General features: G+C 43.9%; 1 protein-coding gene across 1 annotated transcript in view; it reads right to left on the reverse strand.

Annotated features, from left to right (window-relative positions):
* The window catches only part of LOC110192444 (ATP-dependent RNA helicase DDX19B-like), a 35842-nt gene extending 22406 nt beyond the window's left edge, over positions 1-13436 (reverse strand). Inside the window, exons 1-2 of the mRNA XM_020963594.2 lie at positions 13258-13436; positions 1432-1480 (exon numbers count right to left, since the gene is read on the reverse strand). Coding sequence (XP_020819253.1) covers positions 1432-1480; positions 13258-13314 — 106 coding nt within the window. The 5' untranslated portion in view covers positions 13315-13436. The remainder of the gene's footprint in view (positions 1-1431; positions 1481-13257) is intronic.
* Positions 13437-19052: the final 5616 nt, after the last annotated feature.

Below are 19052 nucleotides of genomic sequence, written 5' to 3' on the forward strand. Positions count from 1 at the left end.
ACCAGCATTTTCCTAACAAATAAATCAGTAGCTAAAGCAGCTATAGTCTAATAAAGCTTCCATAACCGGACATTTTGGGCTTCCAGTATAAAGTATATATATACATACACACAACTCTTTCTCAAACACAAGGGAGAGAGATAATTAACTTTGATCTAAGGTAAATTCTGGCCCATTGTGTCCTACTGAGGCTTCGTTTGGGGTATATGCTTTGTCTAGATTGCCCGAGGAGGGGGAGATGGGGGGGTCTAGGAGAGAGTGATCAATGCCCTCATTAGAATGATTCTACTTTTCATTATAATATTTATTCTTCTCATTAATTGTTAACCAATCAGTTGATTGCCACCCTCAGGAATACCCACTCTTCCAAGGGCATATAAGCATTGAGTGGGTTCCATGAGCAGTCTCTGGCATTGGAGAGTGCTAGTGACCCCTTTTATTATCTGCTAGCAATAATTAATAAAATGGCTAAAATTATGTCTCCTGAACTTTTTTACATGTCACACACAGAAACACTCTTCTCTTGCTCTCCCTGATGAGATAAAGACCAGCACTACCTAAATATCTATACATTTGAAACTTGAGAGCCAGTCTGGCATAGTAGACAGCAGGACAGCCTTGGAGTCAGAAAGACCAGGATTCCCATTCCGCCCTTAACATATACAGCCCGTGTGATTCTTAGCAAGTCCCTTCACCTCTCAGGACCCTAGATAAGCCTCTAAGAGGAGAAATTCCAGAGGAATTGCCCAACTACATTCAATCAACCAACAAGCATTTATTTAAACCTAATTGTGTGCCAGGAACTGGAAAGCCAAGTATAATAAATGAAACAATACTAGGGAAATCCTGATATCTTAATAAGGAAGACAAGTCCATATTTAAGTTCATATTCTAAAAATAGAATAAAATAAAGAGTAAATACAAGGGAGTTGGAGAAGGAAGGCAGCAGCAGTTGGGAGATTAAGAAGGCTTCATGTAGAAGATGGAATTTAAATCTCCAGACAGTTATGAAAAAAGGGACTCCAAGAAGTGGAAGCTAGAGGGGAGTGCAGTTCAACCACAGAAGACGGGAGACGGGAGTGTCATATGTGAGGAACACAGAGATGGCCAGTTTGGCTGGATGGAGTGTGGAAAGGGGGAATAATGTTCAATGAAGCTAGATATAGATTGGGGTAAGACTGTGAAGGGCTTTAAAGGGTAAAGAGGGGGGTTTATAATTTATCTTCCAGGCAATGGGGAGCCCCTGGAGCTGACTGGGGAGGAGGGAGGATGTGAACTTGCTGATTGATTAATTGTATAGGGGGTTCCCTAACTGGGTGTTCCCAACATTGTGGCTGTTACAAATTCAAAGCAGAAATCTCCAAGGAAAACACACACTTCTTTTTTTTGTAAAATGACTTTTACATTGGCTTATGGTTACTAACTACTCACCGTTGGCATCTGCTTTGATTTTCTCTTCCTTGATATGCAAGTTGCTCAACTAAGTGGAGAATAAAAGGCAAAAGTTTCAGACAAATTAATTACTCGGTCAAACAGAGACTTCCAGCCCTAAGAGCCTCCCAGAGAAGCTGGTGGCAGGAATAACCTCCTAAGTTTCACTTGGATCAATCACTGATTGCAGAATAGTGCCTTTGGGTCTAGAGGGGAGGGACTATTGATTCATAGATCAGATTTTACTTTGTGTGTTCAGAGTGCCCATTTACATTTTTTTGCTTCACGACTTATGAACCGAATTGATTTTGTTTGTCAGCTACATTCTCTTGGGTGAGGCAGCAGTTTTAAGTCAACAGAGGTCGGGCTGGGGCATCAGCCCTGCCTCTGACACATTCTGCCTTGTGACCAAGGCCAAGTCACAGAACCTCTTGATACCTCAGGCATCTCAGACTCAAAAGTACAGAAGATGAGCACCAGTTTCCACACCAGTGGTGAAATCACATAGGTACAAACCACCTCCAAAAACCTTATACAGTACTACCTGTGACTTTGCAAAGTGGAAAAGTATGTCATTTAAACATCACACATATATCCATTTACTCTGATTTTCCCCAATAAACCTCAAAATTACATAAAAAATTGAAAGGAGCATCAGTTGACAAATAAACTAGGGTTTAGTGTTTTACTTTGCTTTGGCCTGGCTTCAGTACCACCTAAGACCCTAGTTATATCCCACAGTGGCTACTAGTCATTCCTGGTCACTGTTAGCCCTCATTCATGGAGAACGTTAGCCCAGAAACAGTCTTCATTCATGACTTTGGGTACTGTTTTGCTATCAAGATAAAGAACCAGACACTCTCTTGGCTCCAAGCATTTTCTCTGGCTGCCCCCATGCCCCAAATGCTCTCCCTCCACATCCCTCCCTCCTGGCTTCCTTGGCTTTCTTCAACACCCAACTGAAATTTCATTTTTTACTGGAAAGCTTCACCAGCCCTTCTTAATTCTAGTGCATCCCCTCTGCTGATTATTTCCTAATTATCCTGTATGTAGCTTGTCTGTCTCTATTTGTTTGCACGTGGTCTCTCTCCCTCATTAGACAACATGAGTTCCCTGAAGGCAGGGACTGCCTTTTAACTCTTTTTGTATTCCTAGTGCTTAGCGCACACAGTGCCTGGCACATAGTAGGTGTTTAATAAACACTTATTGACTGATTATTGTGGCAGTAACAGTTCACATTTATTTAACATTGTATCATTTGTAATGTGCTTCCCTCCCAACAACCTTAGGGGGTAGACAGAACAGATATTTCAGCCCCCATTTGGTAGATGAGGAAACTGAAGCCCAGCTAGGGTGACCCACTGAAGCACATAAAGACAATGTTGGTATAAGATCATTAGGATTGTCATTCTTCACTGCTAGTTCACAAAAGGCCAGTTCTACTAATGGGTGTAACAATAATTCACATGTATATGATGCTTGCTACATAGTTTAAAAGAGCTTTCCTCCTGACAAACCTCTAACAGTATCATCTTTATTTTACAAATCAGGAAACGGTGTCAGAGAAGTTAAATGACTTAAAGGATCAGAGCTTCAGGCAAGTAAAGGGCTCTTTGAAGTCATCTCATCCCCCCCATTTAGTTCAGAGAGATTCCCTGCCTTGTCCCCAACATCACATGGGGAGTAGGTCACAGAGGTGGGATGCAGCCTCAGGTCCTGGGACTTTAAGTTCAATCTAGTAGCTGGCACACAGAAGGCCCTTAATAAATGTTTATTGATTGACTGACCTGGTGCCCTCTGGCCTCCTTGCCATTCCTCACACTAGACACTCTGACTGGGTGCGGTTTAACTGGCTGTCTCCCATGCCTAGAATCTCTCCCTGTCTCCCTCCCCATTGACCCTTTCTTGTGGCCTCTCTGGCTTCTGCCAGAAGCCTTTCCCAGATTCTGTGATTCCAGTTCCAGTTTATCCTGCTGGTCCACAGTTGTTGCCTCCCCCTTTACAATGTGAGCTCCTGGAGAGCAGGGACTCTGGTTTTTGCCTTTCTCTGCATCCTCGGTGCTTAGCACATAGTAGGGATTGAATGAACACTTGCTGACTTGACTTGGGATTAAGCCACAAAGAAGATAATCCTTGACCTCAAAATGCTACATTCTACTGAAGGACATACAATTTGTAGAGTAAGGAGAGCGCTAGCAACCGGAGGGAAGGAGTAGCCAAGTGAAAGCTTCAGAGAAGAGATGAACCACGTTGTGCTTTGATTCTGAGGGGCAGGGATGAGAAGGCACAAAGGAAGGTTAGAACAAAAACATTCCCCGTCTCATCCCTCCCTGCAGGACCCCTGCTTTAACAAGCTTGCTTTCCCTTCTTGTGCCCAGAGCCTCCTCCATCCTTCCCAGTCATCTCCTCAGCGTCCTTGTGGCCAACACTCCAACTATCAACTTACCCTCTGTCTTCCTGGGCACCCTCCACACATATCTTAGAGTGAGCCCCTAAGTCCCCTAACTCAGATCAGCAAACATTTGCTTTATCTTGACCAGAATCAGGATTACACAACACTTCACTTCAATCACTTCTGTAGTGGCAGAACTGTACTCAGCACTCTTTCTGGCTCCCCTTAATATGGTGTCTTTCTCCATTAGAATGCCCAAAGGGCTACCAAATTGTGCATACCTTTTGACCCAGCAATTATTAGTAGGTCTGTATCCCAGAGAGATCCAAGAAAAGGGAAAAGGACCTACATGTACAAAAATAATTTATAGCAGCTCTTTTTGTGGTGGCAAAGAATTGGAAATTGAGGGGATGCCCATTAATTGAGGAATGGCTAAACCCATTGTGGTATATGATTGTGATGAAATATTGTTGCACTATAAGAAATAAGCAGGTGCACTTCAGAAAAACCTGGAAAGACTCACACAAACTGATACAAAGAGAAGTGAGTAGAACCAGATCATTATGCAAAGTAACAGTGATATCGTAATGATGATCCACTGTGAAAGACTTAGCTTACTCCAATCAATACAATGATCTAAGACAATTCCAAAGGAGTCTTGATGAAAAATGTTATCTACCTCCAGAGAAAGAACTGTTAAATTCTGAGGGCAAATTGGGAAAAAAAGGAAAAAAAACACAAGAAAATAAGTTCCTTGAGGGCAGACTGTCTTGCTTTTTGTATCTGTATCCAAAGTGCTTAGTACAGTTTAATACATGTTTGGCTCCATCCATCCATCCATCCAACCAACCATCTATCACAAAGGCATTATGTGCCGAGTTCAGGGAACAGCTAGTAGTAGTCAGAGTGTCAACTGCATGAAGATGAGCAAAGACTGGAGTGAAGGAGCCAGATATGGGAAGGCTTTAAATACCAAGCTAAAGAGTTTACATAGATCTGTACAAGCCAGTGGGCTACAAGGTGGGAGCAATGACTCTCAGGTGTGTGTAACTAATCAGAGGGTGGGAAGGTAAGTTGTATCTCTCATGGGACCCTTGTCTTCAACTCTACCTCCCTGATCACCCTCCAGCACTCCAACAGTGGCCCTCAACTAGTCAAGTTATTGACTGCCTGTATTTTAGCCAGCAGCAGTTTCTAAGTTAACTACTTCCAGGCATCTGGAAGCAGCAGCAGCAGCAGCAGCCCATAAAGGTAGTAGTGGAAAAATGGCCTCTCCTCGTCCTTCTAGTCACCAAGGTACACATCACAGCTCTGGTATCATATCTGACTCCTTACTCTCTCATTCCACATATCCATTCCAGTGCAAAAAAATCTTATTTCTACAACCATAACATCTTCCTCATCTCCTCCCTTCTCTCTGCTCACATAGTTGCCACCTTTATTCAAGCCCTCATCAATAAAATAGGGGATGATAATAACTCCCCTGACTACAATGTAATTGCAAAGATAAAATGAAGTAACGTGCATAAAAGTACTTTTTGTTATTCAGCCATGTCCAACTCTTCCTGAAAACCCCGGAGTGGTTTGCCATTTCCTTCTCCAGCTCATTTGACAGATGAGGAAACTAAGGCCAACAGGGTGAAGTGACTTGCCCAGGGTCACACAGCTTAATAAGTGTCTGAGGCCAGATGTGAACTTGACAGAGTCAAGAGAAAAATCATGCTTTCCTTTTCACTGGGTACTCTACAAGTTTATGTTACCCAACTTCAATTGGGCCCCCACAGTTGCTAGACAATCCTTCTACACCTCTTCTACCAACTTAATAGTATTCCATTCTCCACAATAGCTCTTCCAAACCTTTTCATCCCTCCTCAAATTTCCCATGGCTGTCCTCCCCACCCTCTCAGCTGAGAACTTTGCCTCGTATTTTACAGAAAAAAACTGAGGTTGCTTGCCCTGAACTCCCTCTTCTCTCCTCTTCCTCATCTCCTATCACTTCTGCCCCTCTCTACTCCTTCACTCCCATTTCACATGAAGAAGTTCTACTCCTTAGCAAGGTTAACCCTGCTACTTGTTCAAGTGACCCCATTCCATCCGGTCTTCTCTGTCATCCTCCCTCTCACTTATTTTCAATCTCTCCCTTGCTACTGCCTAGAAACATGCCCAAGTCTCCTCTATCCTGAAAAAACCTTCACTTGATGTTTCCATCCCTAACTATATCGTCCTATATCTCTTCTATTTGTGACCAAACTCAAAGGCCATCTACAAATAACAGCCTTTACTCCCTCTCCTTTCACTTGCTCCTTAATTCCTCACTTCCCATCATACCATTCCACCAACACTGCTTTCTGCAAGGTACCAATGATCTCCTATCTGCCAAATTCAATGGCCTTTTCTCAGTTCTCATTCTCTTTGACCTCTGAACAACCTATGACATTGTCCTCCACCCCCACCTTCTCCCTGATACTCTCTTCTCCACAGGTTTTCAGGATGCCCTCTCTTGGTTCTCCACCTCCCTATCAAACTGCTCCTCCTCAGTTTCCATTGCTGGATCCTTACCCAAACCACACACACTTGTCCTAGGTGTCACACAGGGCTCTATCTTGTTGGGGTTCTCTTCTCTTCTCCCTCGGTACTACTTCACTTGGTGAGCTCATCAGCTCCCATGGATTTAATTACCACTCTACCTGGTGATTTTCAAATCTACCTGTCCTGCCTCAATCTCTCTGCTGACCTCTAATCTTGCATCTCCAACTACCTTTCAGACATCTCAAACTGGATATACAAACAAACACCTTAAAATCATCATGTGCAAAAGAGAACTTATCTTTCCCCCAAACCCTCCCCCACTCCTACCTTCCCCATCACTAGAGGGCAACACCATCCTCCCATCCCTAAGGCTCACAAGCCAGGAGTCATTGAGGACTCCTCACTATCCCTAATATCCAAGCTGTTGCCAAGGCCTGTCGCATCTTCTATGGCATTTCCTGTCAAGATATTAGGAGACATCCTGTTTTCCAAAGCTAAGGCCCAGCAAGCAAGCTGTGCCCTGAGCTTGGCATAACAACAATCCTTTGCGCTCACCTTCTGGCAAAATCATATAATTATTGTATTGCTTTGATCAACACCAGGTGTTGTCTGAGTTCAGACAAGCAATGGACAAGTACCCATGTTCTGGTCATAAACTAGGACCTGCTATGAATCAAACTTGTCTCATTGTTACCCTTACCCCTCATTGTTAGGGCTACAGCTCACTGTGTAGCCACTGGTATAAGTATTGGCACATGTGTCCTTGCTTGCAAACCATTTTTAAACTTCTGTTTGACTCCTGATTCTCCTGTCTCTAGCCTGCTCTGTTCACTCTGGACATCCACAGGTTACAGGCCGGTTCGGTCCATTCGACACTCCCAAATGTGCCCCCCTTCCCTGCTCTGATACCACCATCACTAGTACAGGCCCTGGTCACCTCATGTCTGCACAGCTGCAGCAGCCTGCCTGGCCCAAGTCTCTCCCTGCTCCAGTCCATCCTCCTTTCAGCTACCAAAATATTTTCCTAAAGTACTCCCAGGTGTGCCCATGTCACCTCCCCTCACCCCACCCCCTTTTACTCAGTAAACTGCAGTGGCTCCCCCTCATCCCAGGACCAAACACAGAATCCTCTGGTTGTCAAAGCTCTTCACAACCTGGTCCCCTCCTGCCTTTCCAGTCTTCTTATGCTTCATTCCCCATTACATACTCTTCCATGCAGTGACACTGGCTTGCTGGCTGAGTTTCCCCCTAACAGAATGATCCCCCTCTCCTCATGTCCCTGGCTTTCCTCAAGTTCCAACTAAAATCTGTCTTCTACAGGAAGTCTTTCCCAGCCCTTCTTAATTCTAGTGCCTACCCTCTTTTAATTATCTCCTGTTTTTCCTGTATAGTTTATGTATATTGTTTTGCTTATTCTTTCCCTCCATTAGATTGTGAACTCCTTGAGGACAGGTGCTGTCTCTTGCTTCTTTTCCTATCCTTAGCACAGTGCTGAGCACATAGTAGACCTTTAATAAATGTTTCATTGATTTAACAATTATTAAGCACTTACTATTTCCCAGGCCTTGTGCTAAGGCCCTATGATACAAAAAAAAAGGAAAAAGAAAAAAATTCCTGCCCTCAAAGAGCTTATATTCTATTGAGAAAAAAACAGCAGAACACATAATACAAACTACCTACAAAGTAATTTCCAGAGGCAATGGGTCAGGATGAAACTTTGTATATGGCAGGTGGTATTTGAGAAAGTTAGGCATTCTACGGTCTTGGAAGTCCTCTTTTTAAGCTTGATGTATGCATACTTCACACTCACTGAGCCAGGGCAGCTGTGTACTAGTAGAAAGGGCAATGGGTTTGTGGTCCAAGAAAACTCTTAAATCCCACTTCTATTGTTTTGGGTAAGGCCCTTTAAGCTCCCTAAGCCTCAGTTTCCTCATCTATATAATGAGAGGGTTGAACTAACTAGGTTAACTCTAAGGTCTCTTCCAGTTCTAAATCCCACATTACTAAAATAAGCAGAACTAAGTCAATTATCACTTAATTTTTATGAGATTCAGTGTCTGTGTGAAAAACACATTTAGATGTGTGGTGGTGATGGAGTGATAGGACATGGACCCCTAAAAAGAAAAGACCGTATCTTTGAAAGCAACCCAGTCCTTGGATTTTCTCACATGTTTATTTCAGCAGCCCAGATCACTCCTGCCTCTGCCCAAGGCGCCTGGCCCACCCCAGAATACTAGCACTTACTGACCATTCCTTAATCCCATCCACATCCTTTCACTATCCCTTTTTGTACACAAGCATCAGTCTCACCCCCATTAAGTTGCAGGTTCACTAGGAACCCTGCCTGCTACTACAGGGGTTACAATAAACCTTGTCATTTGACTGACTGTAAAATTTGAGTGCATGAATTCATTCCAGGCGGATGACGCCCTCTCTGTACCCGGACATTTAGGGTTTCCCAGCAACCCTAAACAGCAACAGTGGCACACATCTGCACTCCCTGCTGCAGTACCTGGCACCTGGTAGGCACATAACAAATGTCTGACCAGGGCAGGTGAGACTAATGGATCACTTGAGGTCCCAAGTAAGGCTAATGACTGCCAGGTGTGATACCAGTATGGTGAATTCCTAGGAGGGGCAGAGGGCCACCAGGATGCCAAAAGAGAAGCCAATTGGCCCAGATTGGAAAAAGTTCGAAGGTTAAAAGTTTCTGTGCTGATCAGTAACAGGGGAAAGGGAGAAGAAGAGGGAGGGGGGAGGAGAAAGAAGAATAAAAGATGCATTTAGCCCACAAGGCCCTTATAAAAGAAGCAGAGAATAAGAAAAATAAGTAAAGGCTCTCTCATTCATTTAAAACATCTGCTCACTAAAACAATAACAAAAAGTAAAAGTTGAACAGCTTTCTTTAATTTCCTTTCCTTACAATGTCACTAACAGATAAAACCATTTAGGAACTAAAACAGAGTTGGTTTCAAATACATCTTACTAACCAATAAACTGAGAGAGTAAAATGTCCCAGGATGCTGGGGTCTTTTTCAGCCTGCAAACATTCTGAGAACGTAGTCTAAAATTAAGGCAGTTCTCTTCAAGAACTAAGGACAAACAGCAACCCCTGTGAGTTACAAAAGGAGCTGCCCACTGGGAACCAAGCTGGAGCTGGCTAGTTGGGCCCCCTAGCTTTCCTTCTTTCTTTTCTTTCCCTCTGACCACATAGGTATCTATCACACCCTTACCTGTGAGTGCTCTGCCCAAAGGGAAAGTGAATTTTTAATCTCTCTAACTTTTTTTTCCCTCCTTTTCTCTTAAAGGCCAGCCTTAAGCCCAAATCACTCTGGCTCTCATTGACTGGCCAATAATAGGCCCCATTTGGTCATCCTTTGGGCCCGCACTGGCTCAGAAAGAAAGTAAAAAGCAATTGTTTCTGTTTTGGCCAGAAACCCTGAGGGTCTTCCCTCCCCATATCTATATATCAAAATTTTTTAAAGAGGCCATTCTTTGCTTCATTTCTTATTAGTCTTTAATTACTGAATAGGCTTTGCCTCAGTCAAACAGAGACCAGTTAAGTTCCTAAGCTTGAAAAGGGCAAGGTCCCCTATTGCATCCTGGGCCATTTTCACTTGTCACGATGGTTCCAGAGATGAAAGTGGGGCTGATGACTATGCACAGCCCTCCCTCACTTACATCAAATTCATTTGCATGTCATGGCGTCACCTTCCTCATGTCATGGTCCTCTTCGAGAATGAAGAACAAACAGCAATTAATTCTCCCCCTCCCAACATTCAATCTTTCACCAAACTGAAATGATAGGCCTCTTTTCATGGTTCAAATTCAGAAACTTTAGTAGTTTGGCACACCTAGAATCTATCAGAAATCTAGAAACCCCAAATACCCAACATTCTTTCTTTCTGCTTAATCAAGAAAGTAAGAAAGAAGGAAGAAAAGAGGGAGGAAAAAGGGGGAGAGGGACAACAGGAAGAGAGGGAAGGGAAGGAGAAGGGAGGGAGGGAGAAAGGACCGATAATTTCCGTATTTTAAACTCCCAGGCGCTGGCTCTAGAACAAAATTCTACGCCCATTTCTAGTTGACCTAAATGTTTGTCAAGTACACTTACAGAGCACCCATTTTGCGAAAACTAAGGAATTCTGCAGAACATAAAAGTTCTATCTTTCAAAGAAACAGAAAAAGATATACAAGATGTCAATAAAGTGATCTTTCTATATTCAAGAACATTAGCTTCCACAGACTCAACAAAACTGCCTCACTGCAGATCTGAACAACAAATACTTAATTTCTGATACAAAAGTCGGCAACATTGTTGCTGCTAGTTTTTCCAATGTCTGCCCAACTTTTAGATGGTTTGCCCTGCACCTGAACTCCAGTGTTAAATCAAATTTTGCTGTCAAAAATAATTAACTTGTGAAACTTTTACCATAATACTGTACTAGTATGGAGGCAGTTAGCTTGTCATAATTATTTCTGATAGTCCTTTAGGGCCACGGAAATACCCGTACAAAGAAGTCAGATCCCCAAAGCAACCAACACCAGATACTCTGCTTTAGTGAGCTACGAACACCTCCTTCAACACTTACTGAGTTAGTAGCTTTAAAGTCTGCCTTTGTTTCTGAGGGAAGGACCATTCAGCTAACAAACCAAGCTGTTAATGAGTCTAAACTTCTTCATGAATAGAATTTAATACTCAAGGAGAGTTCATGAAAATACTATATGTAATCGGGATGAAGTTAACTAGAAAAGTATGGTTCTTGTTCTAATTTGGCCAAAACAGACTAAAACCACTTGCTTTTTACACACAACTACTCACTAGCCAGTCTTCTCTGACTTTATAAATAAGTCAACAAATTCAATTCAAGCCCCCTATCAGTAAAATATATTGTTTTAGACTGGCCGTTTCAGTATCTCTACACCTAGGAGCAAAGTCAGAAACAACCTCATTACCTTTAAAGCACCACAAACTGTCTACACTGGAAAGGCAAGTCTCAAGTAGGTAAATTTGACAAAAACTCATCTATAGAGCTGCAGAAACAGATCTGCAGACAAAGTAAGCTTGGACATGAACTCAGGACCACACATGATGCCAGAACTAAAGGTTCACTTCACAGATTCAACAAGAGATTCAAAAACAAGCCTAAAGGAAGGGACTCAATGTTGCAAATAATTTCATGCTGCATCATTAGACAAGAAATTCCCAAATTCCCAGCTCTAGGTACCTCATTAAGTTACTCTCTTACAGCTGATGCTCAGCTAGGCATTCAACATGAGCTCAATTATTTTTTTACATTTTTGTGGGGGTTTTTATATCCCAATCATTTCTACTCCTCAACCATTTCTCAGGCTCCCTCTAAGTGTCCAGTACTGTGTCTACCTCTGAGGAGACATACAAATATATGATTAAATACAAAATAAACACCAAGTAATTGTGGTATGTGTTTGGGGGACTGAGGATGGGAGACAGATGACTGTATTGTGAAAATCGAGAAAAGCCTCTTGAGGTGGCATTAAAGCGCAGCCTGGGTGGAACTGATGGATGTCAGATGAGGAAGTGAGAAGGCTGAGCACAGATCTGAAGACGGAAAGTGACCTCAGTCAGTCCACCCTCCCCAACCCCCTGTCAGAACCCTCCAGATCAATAAAGGGAAACAGTTCAGCTAAACTAACCAATAAGGTGCCTCCCCCTGAGACCCCCTATGCCATAAAGAGGGAGGAGTCTTTCATCATCTGTTTTCTGAAATCAATATTGGTCCATTGCACTTAATCTCCATCAGCCACCTTTCAATGTCATTTTCATTTACATTACTGTAGTCATTATGCTTTCTTTGCTCCCAGTTTCTCCCCATTTTCTTCACTGCTCTTCTTTAAAACATGGTGGCTGGGATGGCGTGTGTGTGCGTGTGTGTGTGTGTGTGTGTGTGTGTGTGTGTGTGTGTGTGTGTGTGTGCGCGCGCGCGCGCGCGCATCTCCACCTATCGTGTCCTTTGTTTCGGTTTTTTTTTTTTTGCTACCACAAAAACGGCTGGTAAGAAGCCCCCGTTATGTACTGGGCCTTTCTTTTTGTCTCCTTGGGGAATAATCCCAGTAGAAGAATTACTAGGTTAGGTTGTGCAAATTCTAATAACGTTTCCAGATTAGACAAAAATCACAAGAATCCTTTAAAACAGACTGTTCCTATCTTTTACCATGTTTGCTAATGGGCATGAGATGAAACCTCAGCGTTTAAAAAAATCTGTATTTTCTCTTAGTGATTTGAATATTTTTTTCTGCATGATGGTTGATAGTACTGGGGAAAAAAAGGCATATAAAGCACCGGCTCATATCTTGTGCCCACTTATCTAACGGAGAATGGCCTTGCCTCATACATTTGTGGCGATTTTCTAAACGCCTCAAGAGTCAGATTTTACAAGATGTTCGCTTGATAGTAACGGCCATGGAGGAGAGCAGCTGGTGACTACACCCCCTCCCTCTTGTCGGTGGGGGTGGGGGGGTGGAATGTGGCACATTCGGCAGAAATTAAGGCCATTTTGCCTCAATGTTTTCGTTGCAAGTGAAAGCTCGACGAGGCATCGGTAGAAGCCCGGGGCGGGCTGGCTAAGGCTTTGCAGTTGGGTCCTCTGCGGCCGGTGCCATTATGATGATCATCTTACAGAAGAGGAAACTGAGGCTGCGAGGTGAAGCGCTCTGCCGGGCGTGTGACAGGCCAAGCAGAGGCAGGATCTGAACTCGGCACCTCTAAAGGGCTTGGGGCACTAACGCGGAGGACGGACCGCCGCGGGCTGGGCCGGGCCCAGAGGTGCCGGCCGCCGGCTCGGGGGCTCTCACGCTGCCCGGGAGCCGCCCCCCGCCCTCCAGGACCCCCCCCGCCGCTCCCCTCCGTGCCAGACGCGGCCACTCACCGACTCGGCGGCCGCCTCCTGTTCGTCCACCGCCAGGGCCCACGAGTCGGTGGCCATGGTCCCGAGGAAGAGGAGAAGCGGCGGGGCAGGCTCAGCGCGAGGCACGCACGCACCGGCAATGGCGCCGCGGGCAGAAAAAGGCAGGCGGCGAGCGAGGGCGGGAGGCGAGGAGGCCGCGCGCGCCGAGGAGCCTCACTGCGCCGGCGCGGGATCCGCCCCCACCCGGCCCCGCCCCCTCGGGCAGGCGGGCAGAGCGCGCGGCCGCGGCCATCGCCGCTTCCGCCCCGGCAGGAAGCACCTCCCCTGCCCCACCTCCTCCCCCCGCGCGGTTCCCCGCGCCCCCGCAGCCCCAGCCCCGGCATTTCCCGGCTCGGCCATCAGAGGGCGCAGAGCCGGCTGGGTCTTTGGAAGCTTTCTCGTGAAGTGGCCTAAAGGCCCTACTCCCCACCCCCACACCCCCGCTCCAAGGGCGAGGGAAATCTTGGCACCCGGGACGCCCCACTCCTGCTCCTCGGTGGGAATACGGGCCCGCGTCCCGAGGAGCACCCGGATTGCCTCCCACAACGACCAAGCCCTTGTCTGCAGTCGTTGTCCACATGAGACGCATTCTGATAATACTCTATTAATCCCGTAGAGATAGCCGAGTGTAGTGCCTGCACGGCCTCCGAGTTAGGTAGCCCTGGATTCGAGTTCCTCCTCGGACACATTATAGCTGTGTGACCCTGGCCAAGCAATGCTCTACGACCCTAACTAGCGGGACCCATGCCTAAACACGTAGGAGACCCCCCCACTGAGACCCCCCACTACACTAATGAAATTACAGGGCCAAACCACACCCACCACAAAACAATCTTAAAGGAAATAATTTTAAACTCATTTTCCGATTTTTTTGGCCCAGTTATCAAGAAATAATTAGTAGTTTTTCTGCCGTCATTGACTCATGACCCCATTTGGGGTTTTCTTGGCAAAGACACTGAAGTGGTTTGCCGTTTCCTTCTCCAGCTCATTTTACAGATGAGGAAACTGAGGCAAACAGGGTTAAATGAGTTGCCGGGGGCCACACAGCTAGTGTCTGAGACAGGTGGTTCCCAACCCAATGTGCCACCTAGCTTCGCACTAGGGTTATACTACTATTTTATTTAAAAGAATAGACTTCCTTCAATTTTAGGTCTCTAAATCTGATTGTGGAAAACGTGGTTGGGAATGTTGCTTCTGCATGTCACTCATCAGGGTGATAAATAACTGTTGGGGTATTGATAGGGGAAGGTTGTTGACAAGGAAATGTGGGGAATGGGGCAGAGACTCACCTGGGGAAATTGGGCGCTTGGGATAGGCTGTAAGCTCTGTAGTCTCAGCCAATGGGGAATCGGAGGAGGGACGCCCCATTTCTGCTAGGGAATAAAAGGCTTCGTTCTCTCACGCCTCCAGGGTGTGCCCACATATGGGATGCCTTGCCTGCTGTTAGAAGTTTTTTCTGGTTCACCAATAGCTTCTTGGAGCTTTTGGGACTCGTCTGGGATTCAGATATCCTGAGTGAGGGGTAACTCAAGGAAGGTTGAGAAAACTCATCCTGTTGATTTCAACAGTCCTGTGTGTCCTGGGCAGGTGAACCAGTTCATGGACTGTTCAAGATCCTAGGACCTAGTGAATGAGTGAGGCCATCCTTGAACCAGGAACAAAAAGGGAAAGGGGAAAGTAAGCACTGGGCAACCAGGCAACTCTGTGCACAGACCAAGGTAAGAAAAGAGGATATTAAGTATTGCCTCGAATAGTTTACCTATCAGATTTATGGAGAACAGAAGAATTCATGATCAAACAGGGGATAGAGAACATTATGAAATACAAAGTGGATAATTTTGATTATATTAAATTGATAAATTTTTGTACAAACAAAGCTAATACAACCAAGATTAGAAGGAAAATGGAAAACTGGGAAAATTTTGATAACCAATGTCTCTGAAAAGGGCCTCATTTCTAAAGTATATAGAGAATTAAATCAAATTTATAAGAATATAAGTCATTCCCCAATTGATAAATGGTCAAAAGACATGAATAGGCAGTTCTTAAATAAAGAAATTAAAGCCATCTATAGTCATATGAAAAAGTGCTCTAAGTCACTATTGATTAGAGAAATGCAAATCAAAACACCCCTGAGGTACCACATCACAGATTGGCCAATATGATGAAACGGGACATGTTTGAGAAGATGTGGGAAAATTGGAACATTAATGCATTGTTGGTGGAGTTGTGAAATGATCCAACTATTTTGGAGAGCAATTTGGAACTATGCCCAAAGGGCTATTAAAAAAATGTACATGCCCTTTGACCCAGCAATAGCACTTGTAGGGCTGTATCCCAAAGACATCATACAAATGGGAAAAGCACCCACATGTACAAAGATATTTATAGCAGTTTCTTTTGTGGTAAAGAATTGGAAATTGAGGGAATGCCCATCAATTGGGGAATGGCTGAACAAGTTGTGGTATATGAATGTAATGGAATACTATTGTGCTATAAGAAATGATGAGCAGACAGACCCCAGGAAAAACCTGAGACGACTTGTATGGACTGATGCAGAGTAGAAAGTGCAGAACCAGGAGAATGTTGTACACAGTAACAGCCACTTTGTGCGATGACCAACTTTGATAGGCTTTGGCCCTTCTCAGCAATGCAAGGATCTAAGACATCTCCAAAGGTCTCATGATAGAAAATGCTATCCACATCCAAAGAAAGAACTATGGAGTTTGAATGCAGATTGAAGCATACTATTTGCTTTTTTTTTTTTCCTGTTCTGTTTCTTCTTTCTGGTGATTCCTCCTATTAGTTCTAATTCTTCCTTATTACATCATTAATGTGAAAATATGTTTAATAGGAATGTATATGTATAGCCTATATCAGACTGTACGCTATCTTGGGGAGGGAGAGAAAAATTTAAAACTCAAAAGCTTATGGAAGTGATTATTGATAAATCAAAATAATAAAATTTTTAAATTGTTTTGCTTCATCTTCCCGGAGCCAAGATGGTAGAGTAAGAGTGAGTCTCTCTTACCTTCTCTTATTAACCCCTGAAAACCCAGAAAATATCACCCCAGGAAAAACCTTGAAACAGCTGAATCAGAAGAAAGGTGGGGTACAGCCAGTCCAGTAGCCCAGGTAGCTTGAGGAATTAACTGTAAAGGGCCCTTTTACCTTGGGGGAAGGGGAGCAGTATAGAATGGGAGGCATCCCAGCAAGCTAGTAGAAAGACCCACCTCAGCATACTAGGAGGAGATCCTGAAGCCCAGGTGGTGGAGCAGGCAAACACCAACACCTGGACCCCCGAGTGCTTCATTGAGGGCGGGGAAAACTGTTGGAAACCAGCTCAGAAAACCACAAGGTGCCTCAGCATTCTACAGCAACTGACTCTTCCCAATGCTTCAGCAAAACTAAGGGAAGCAGCCCTCCAAGGGGCCCCAGGTGGATAAACACACTACAACATTCATCTGAGAAAGGAACTGAAGAAAGAAAAAGGAGGGAAAGGCCTGGGTGAGTAGGAAATCTCCAGGAGTCGCACTACCCAATCCTACCCCTAGAGTTCTGGTGGTACTGTTTCCAGCCAACACCAGGTAAGCTGCCAGAATCCTACAGCCTCCAACTGCCAACATTGGAGGCCCCAGCACACAAAGCCATTGACCAGGTCCTAGGCTCCCAACACAAGAAGCTTAGGTCAGTGCCCTCTGCTCCCCAGCAGGAGAGCCCAATCTCTTTAAAGGCCAGGAAATAAGCAAACACCATGAACAAAAAGAAACGTACAACAGATTCTTATTATGGGAACAGTGAAGATCAAGGCAGAAATTCTGAAAAGGACAACATTGTCAACAAACCCACATCTGGAACCTCAAAAGGGAATATGAACTGGTCTGAAGCCCAAAAAGCCTTCTTAGAAGAGCTCAAGGATTTTAAAAGTCAAATGAGAGAGGTCAAAGAAAAAATGGGAAAACAAATGAGAGGTATGTAAGAGAGTCAATAGCTTGGAAAAGGAAGGACAAAAATTAACTATAGAAAACAAGTCCTTAAAAAATACAGTTGGCCAAATGGGGAAGGAGGTACAAAATCTAATAGAAGAAAACAATTTGTTAAAAATTAAAATTGAGCAAATGGAAGCTAATGACTCTATAAGAGAGCAAGAATCAGTCAAACAAAAGAATGGGAAAAAACAGATGAAAATGTAAAATGCCTCATTGGTAAAACAACTGACTTGGAAAACAGATCCAGGAGAGATAATTTTAAAATTACTACCTGAAAATCACAGTGGAAAAAAAGAGCCTGGACGGTATATTTCAGGAAATCATCAAGGAAAACTGCCCAGAGGTCCTAGAACCAGAGGGTAAACTAGCCATAGAAAGAATCCACCAATCACCTCCTGAAAGAGATCCCAAATTGAAAACACCAAGGAAATAGTAGCCAAATTCCAATATTACCAGGTCAAAGAGAAAATCCTGCAAGCAGCCAGAAAGAAACAATTTAAATATCATGGAACCATAGTCAAGATTACCCAGGACCTTGCAGCTTCTACATTAAAAGACCATAGGGTATGGAATATGATATTCCATAAGGCAAAGGAGCTTGGATTATAACCAAGGATCAACTACCCATCGAAAATGAGCATGATCTTTCAGGGGAGGAGATGGATATTCAACAAAATAGGGGACTTCCATACCTTCCTGATAAAAAGACCAGAGCTCAACAGAAAATTTGATCTTCAAATATAAGACTCAAGAGAGACAAAAGGTAAACTGGACAGAGAGAAACAACATGTTATTAATAAGGGCAAACTGTTTACATCCCTACAAGGAAAGATGACACTTGTAACTCGTGAGAACTCTATTGTTATTACACAACGTTCAAGGGATATACATAAAGGGGGTGGGTATAAATTGACTTTGATGTAATGGTGAAAAAAATCTAAGTGTGTTAAATGGATCCAAGGAAGTGAATTAATCTGATCTAAGAAAATGTACTGAGGCAAAAGGAAAGGAGGTTAGACAAGGGTAAATTACATCGCAGGCAAAGGCACAAAAACCTATTACAGCAGAGGGAAAGAAGGGAGGGAGATAAGCATTGTTTGAACTTTACTCTCATCTGATTTGGCTCAAGAAGGGAATAACAATCAGGCATAGAAATCTAACATGCCCTATAGGCAGTAGGAGTGAAAAGGGAAAAGAAAAGGGAGGGGGCTAATAGAAGGGAGGTGGGATTGAGGGAGGCAGTGGTCAAAAGCAAAACATCAGTGAGAAGGGGAAAGGAGAAAAACAAACGGGAGGAAAAAGGATGGAGAGAAAGACACAGATAGTAATCATAATTGTGAACGTAATATATGAATGTAATGGAATACTATGTGCCATAAGAAAGGATGAACAGGCAGACTTCAGATAAACCTGGAAAGACTTGTATAGTTTGATGCTAAGTGAAGTGAGCAGAACCAGGAGAATGTTGTACACAGTAACAGCCACATTGAGTGATGACGGACTTTGATAGACTTAACCCCTCTCAGCAATACAAGGATCTAAGACATCTCCAGAAACCTCATGATGGAAAATGCTATCCACATCCAAAGAAAGAACTCTGGAGTTTGAATGCAGACCAAAGCATACCATTTGCTATTTTTTTTCTTCTGTTGTGTCCTTGTTCTTCCTGGTGGTTCCTCCTATTAGTTCTAATTCTTAGTTAAAACATCACTAATGTGAAAATATGTTTCATAGGAATATGTATGTATAGCCTATTAGATTGTGCGCCATCTTGGGGAGGGTGGTGGG

This window comes from Phascolarctos cinereus, unplaced genomic scaffold, assembly GCF_003287225.1.
Source record: "Phascolarctos cinereus isolate Bilbo 61053 unplaced genomic scaffold, phaCin_HiC Scaffold_2;HRSCAF=192, whole genome shotgun sequence".
Taxonomy (NCBI): Eukaryota; Metazoa; Chordata; class Mammalia; order Diprotodontia; family Phascolarctidae; genus Phascolarctos; species Phascolarctos cinereus.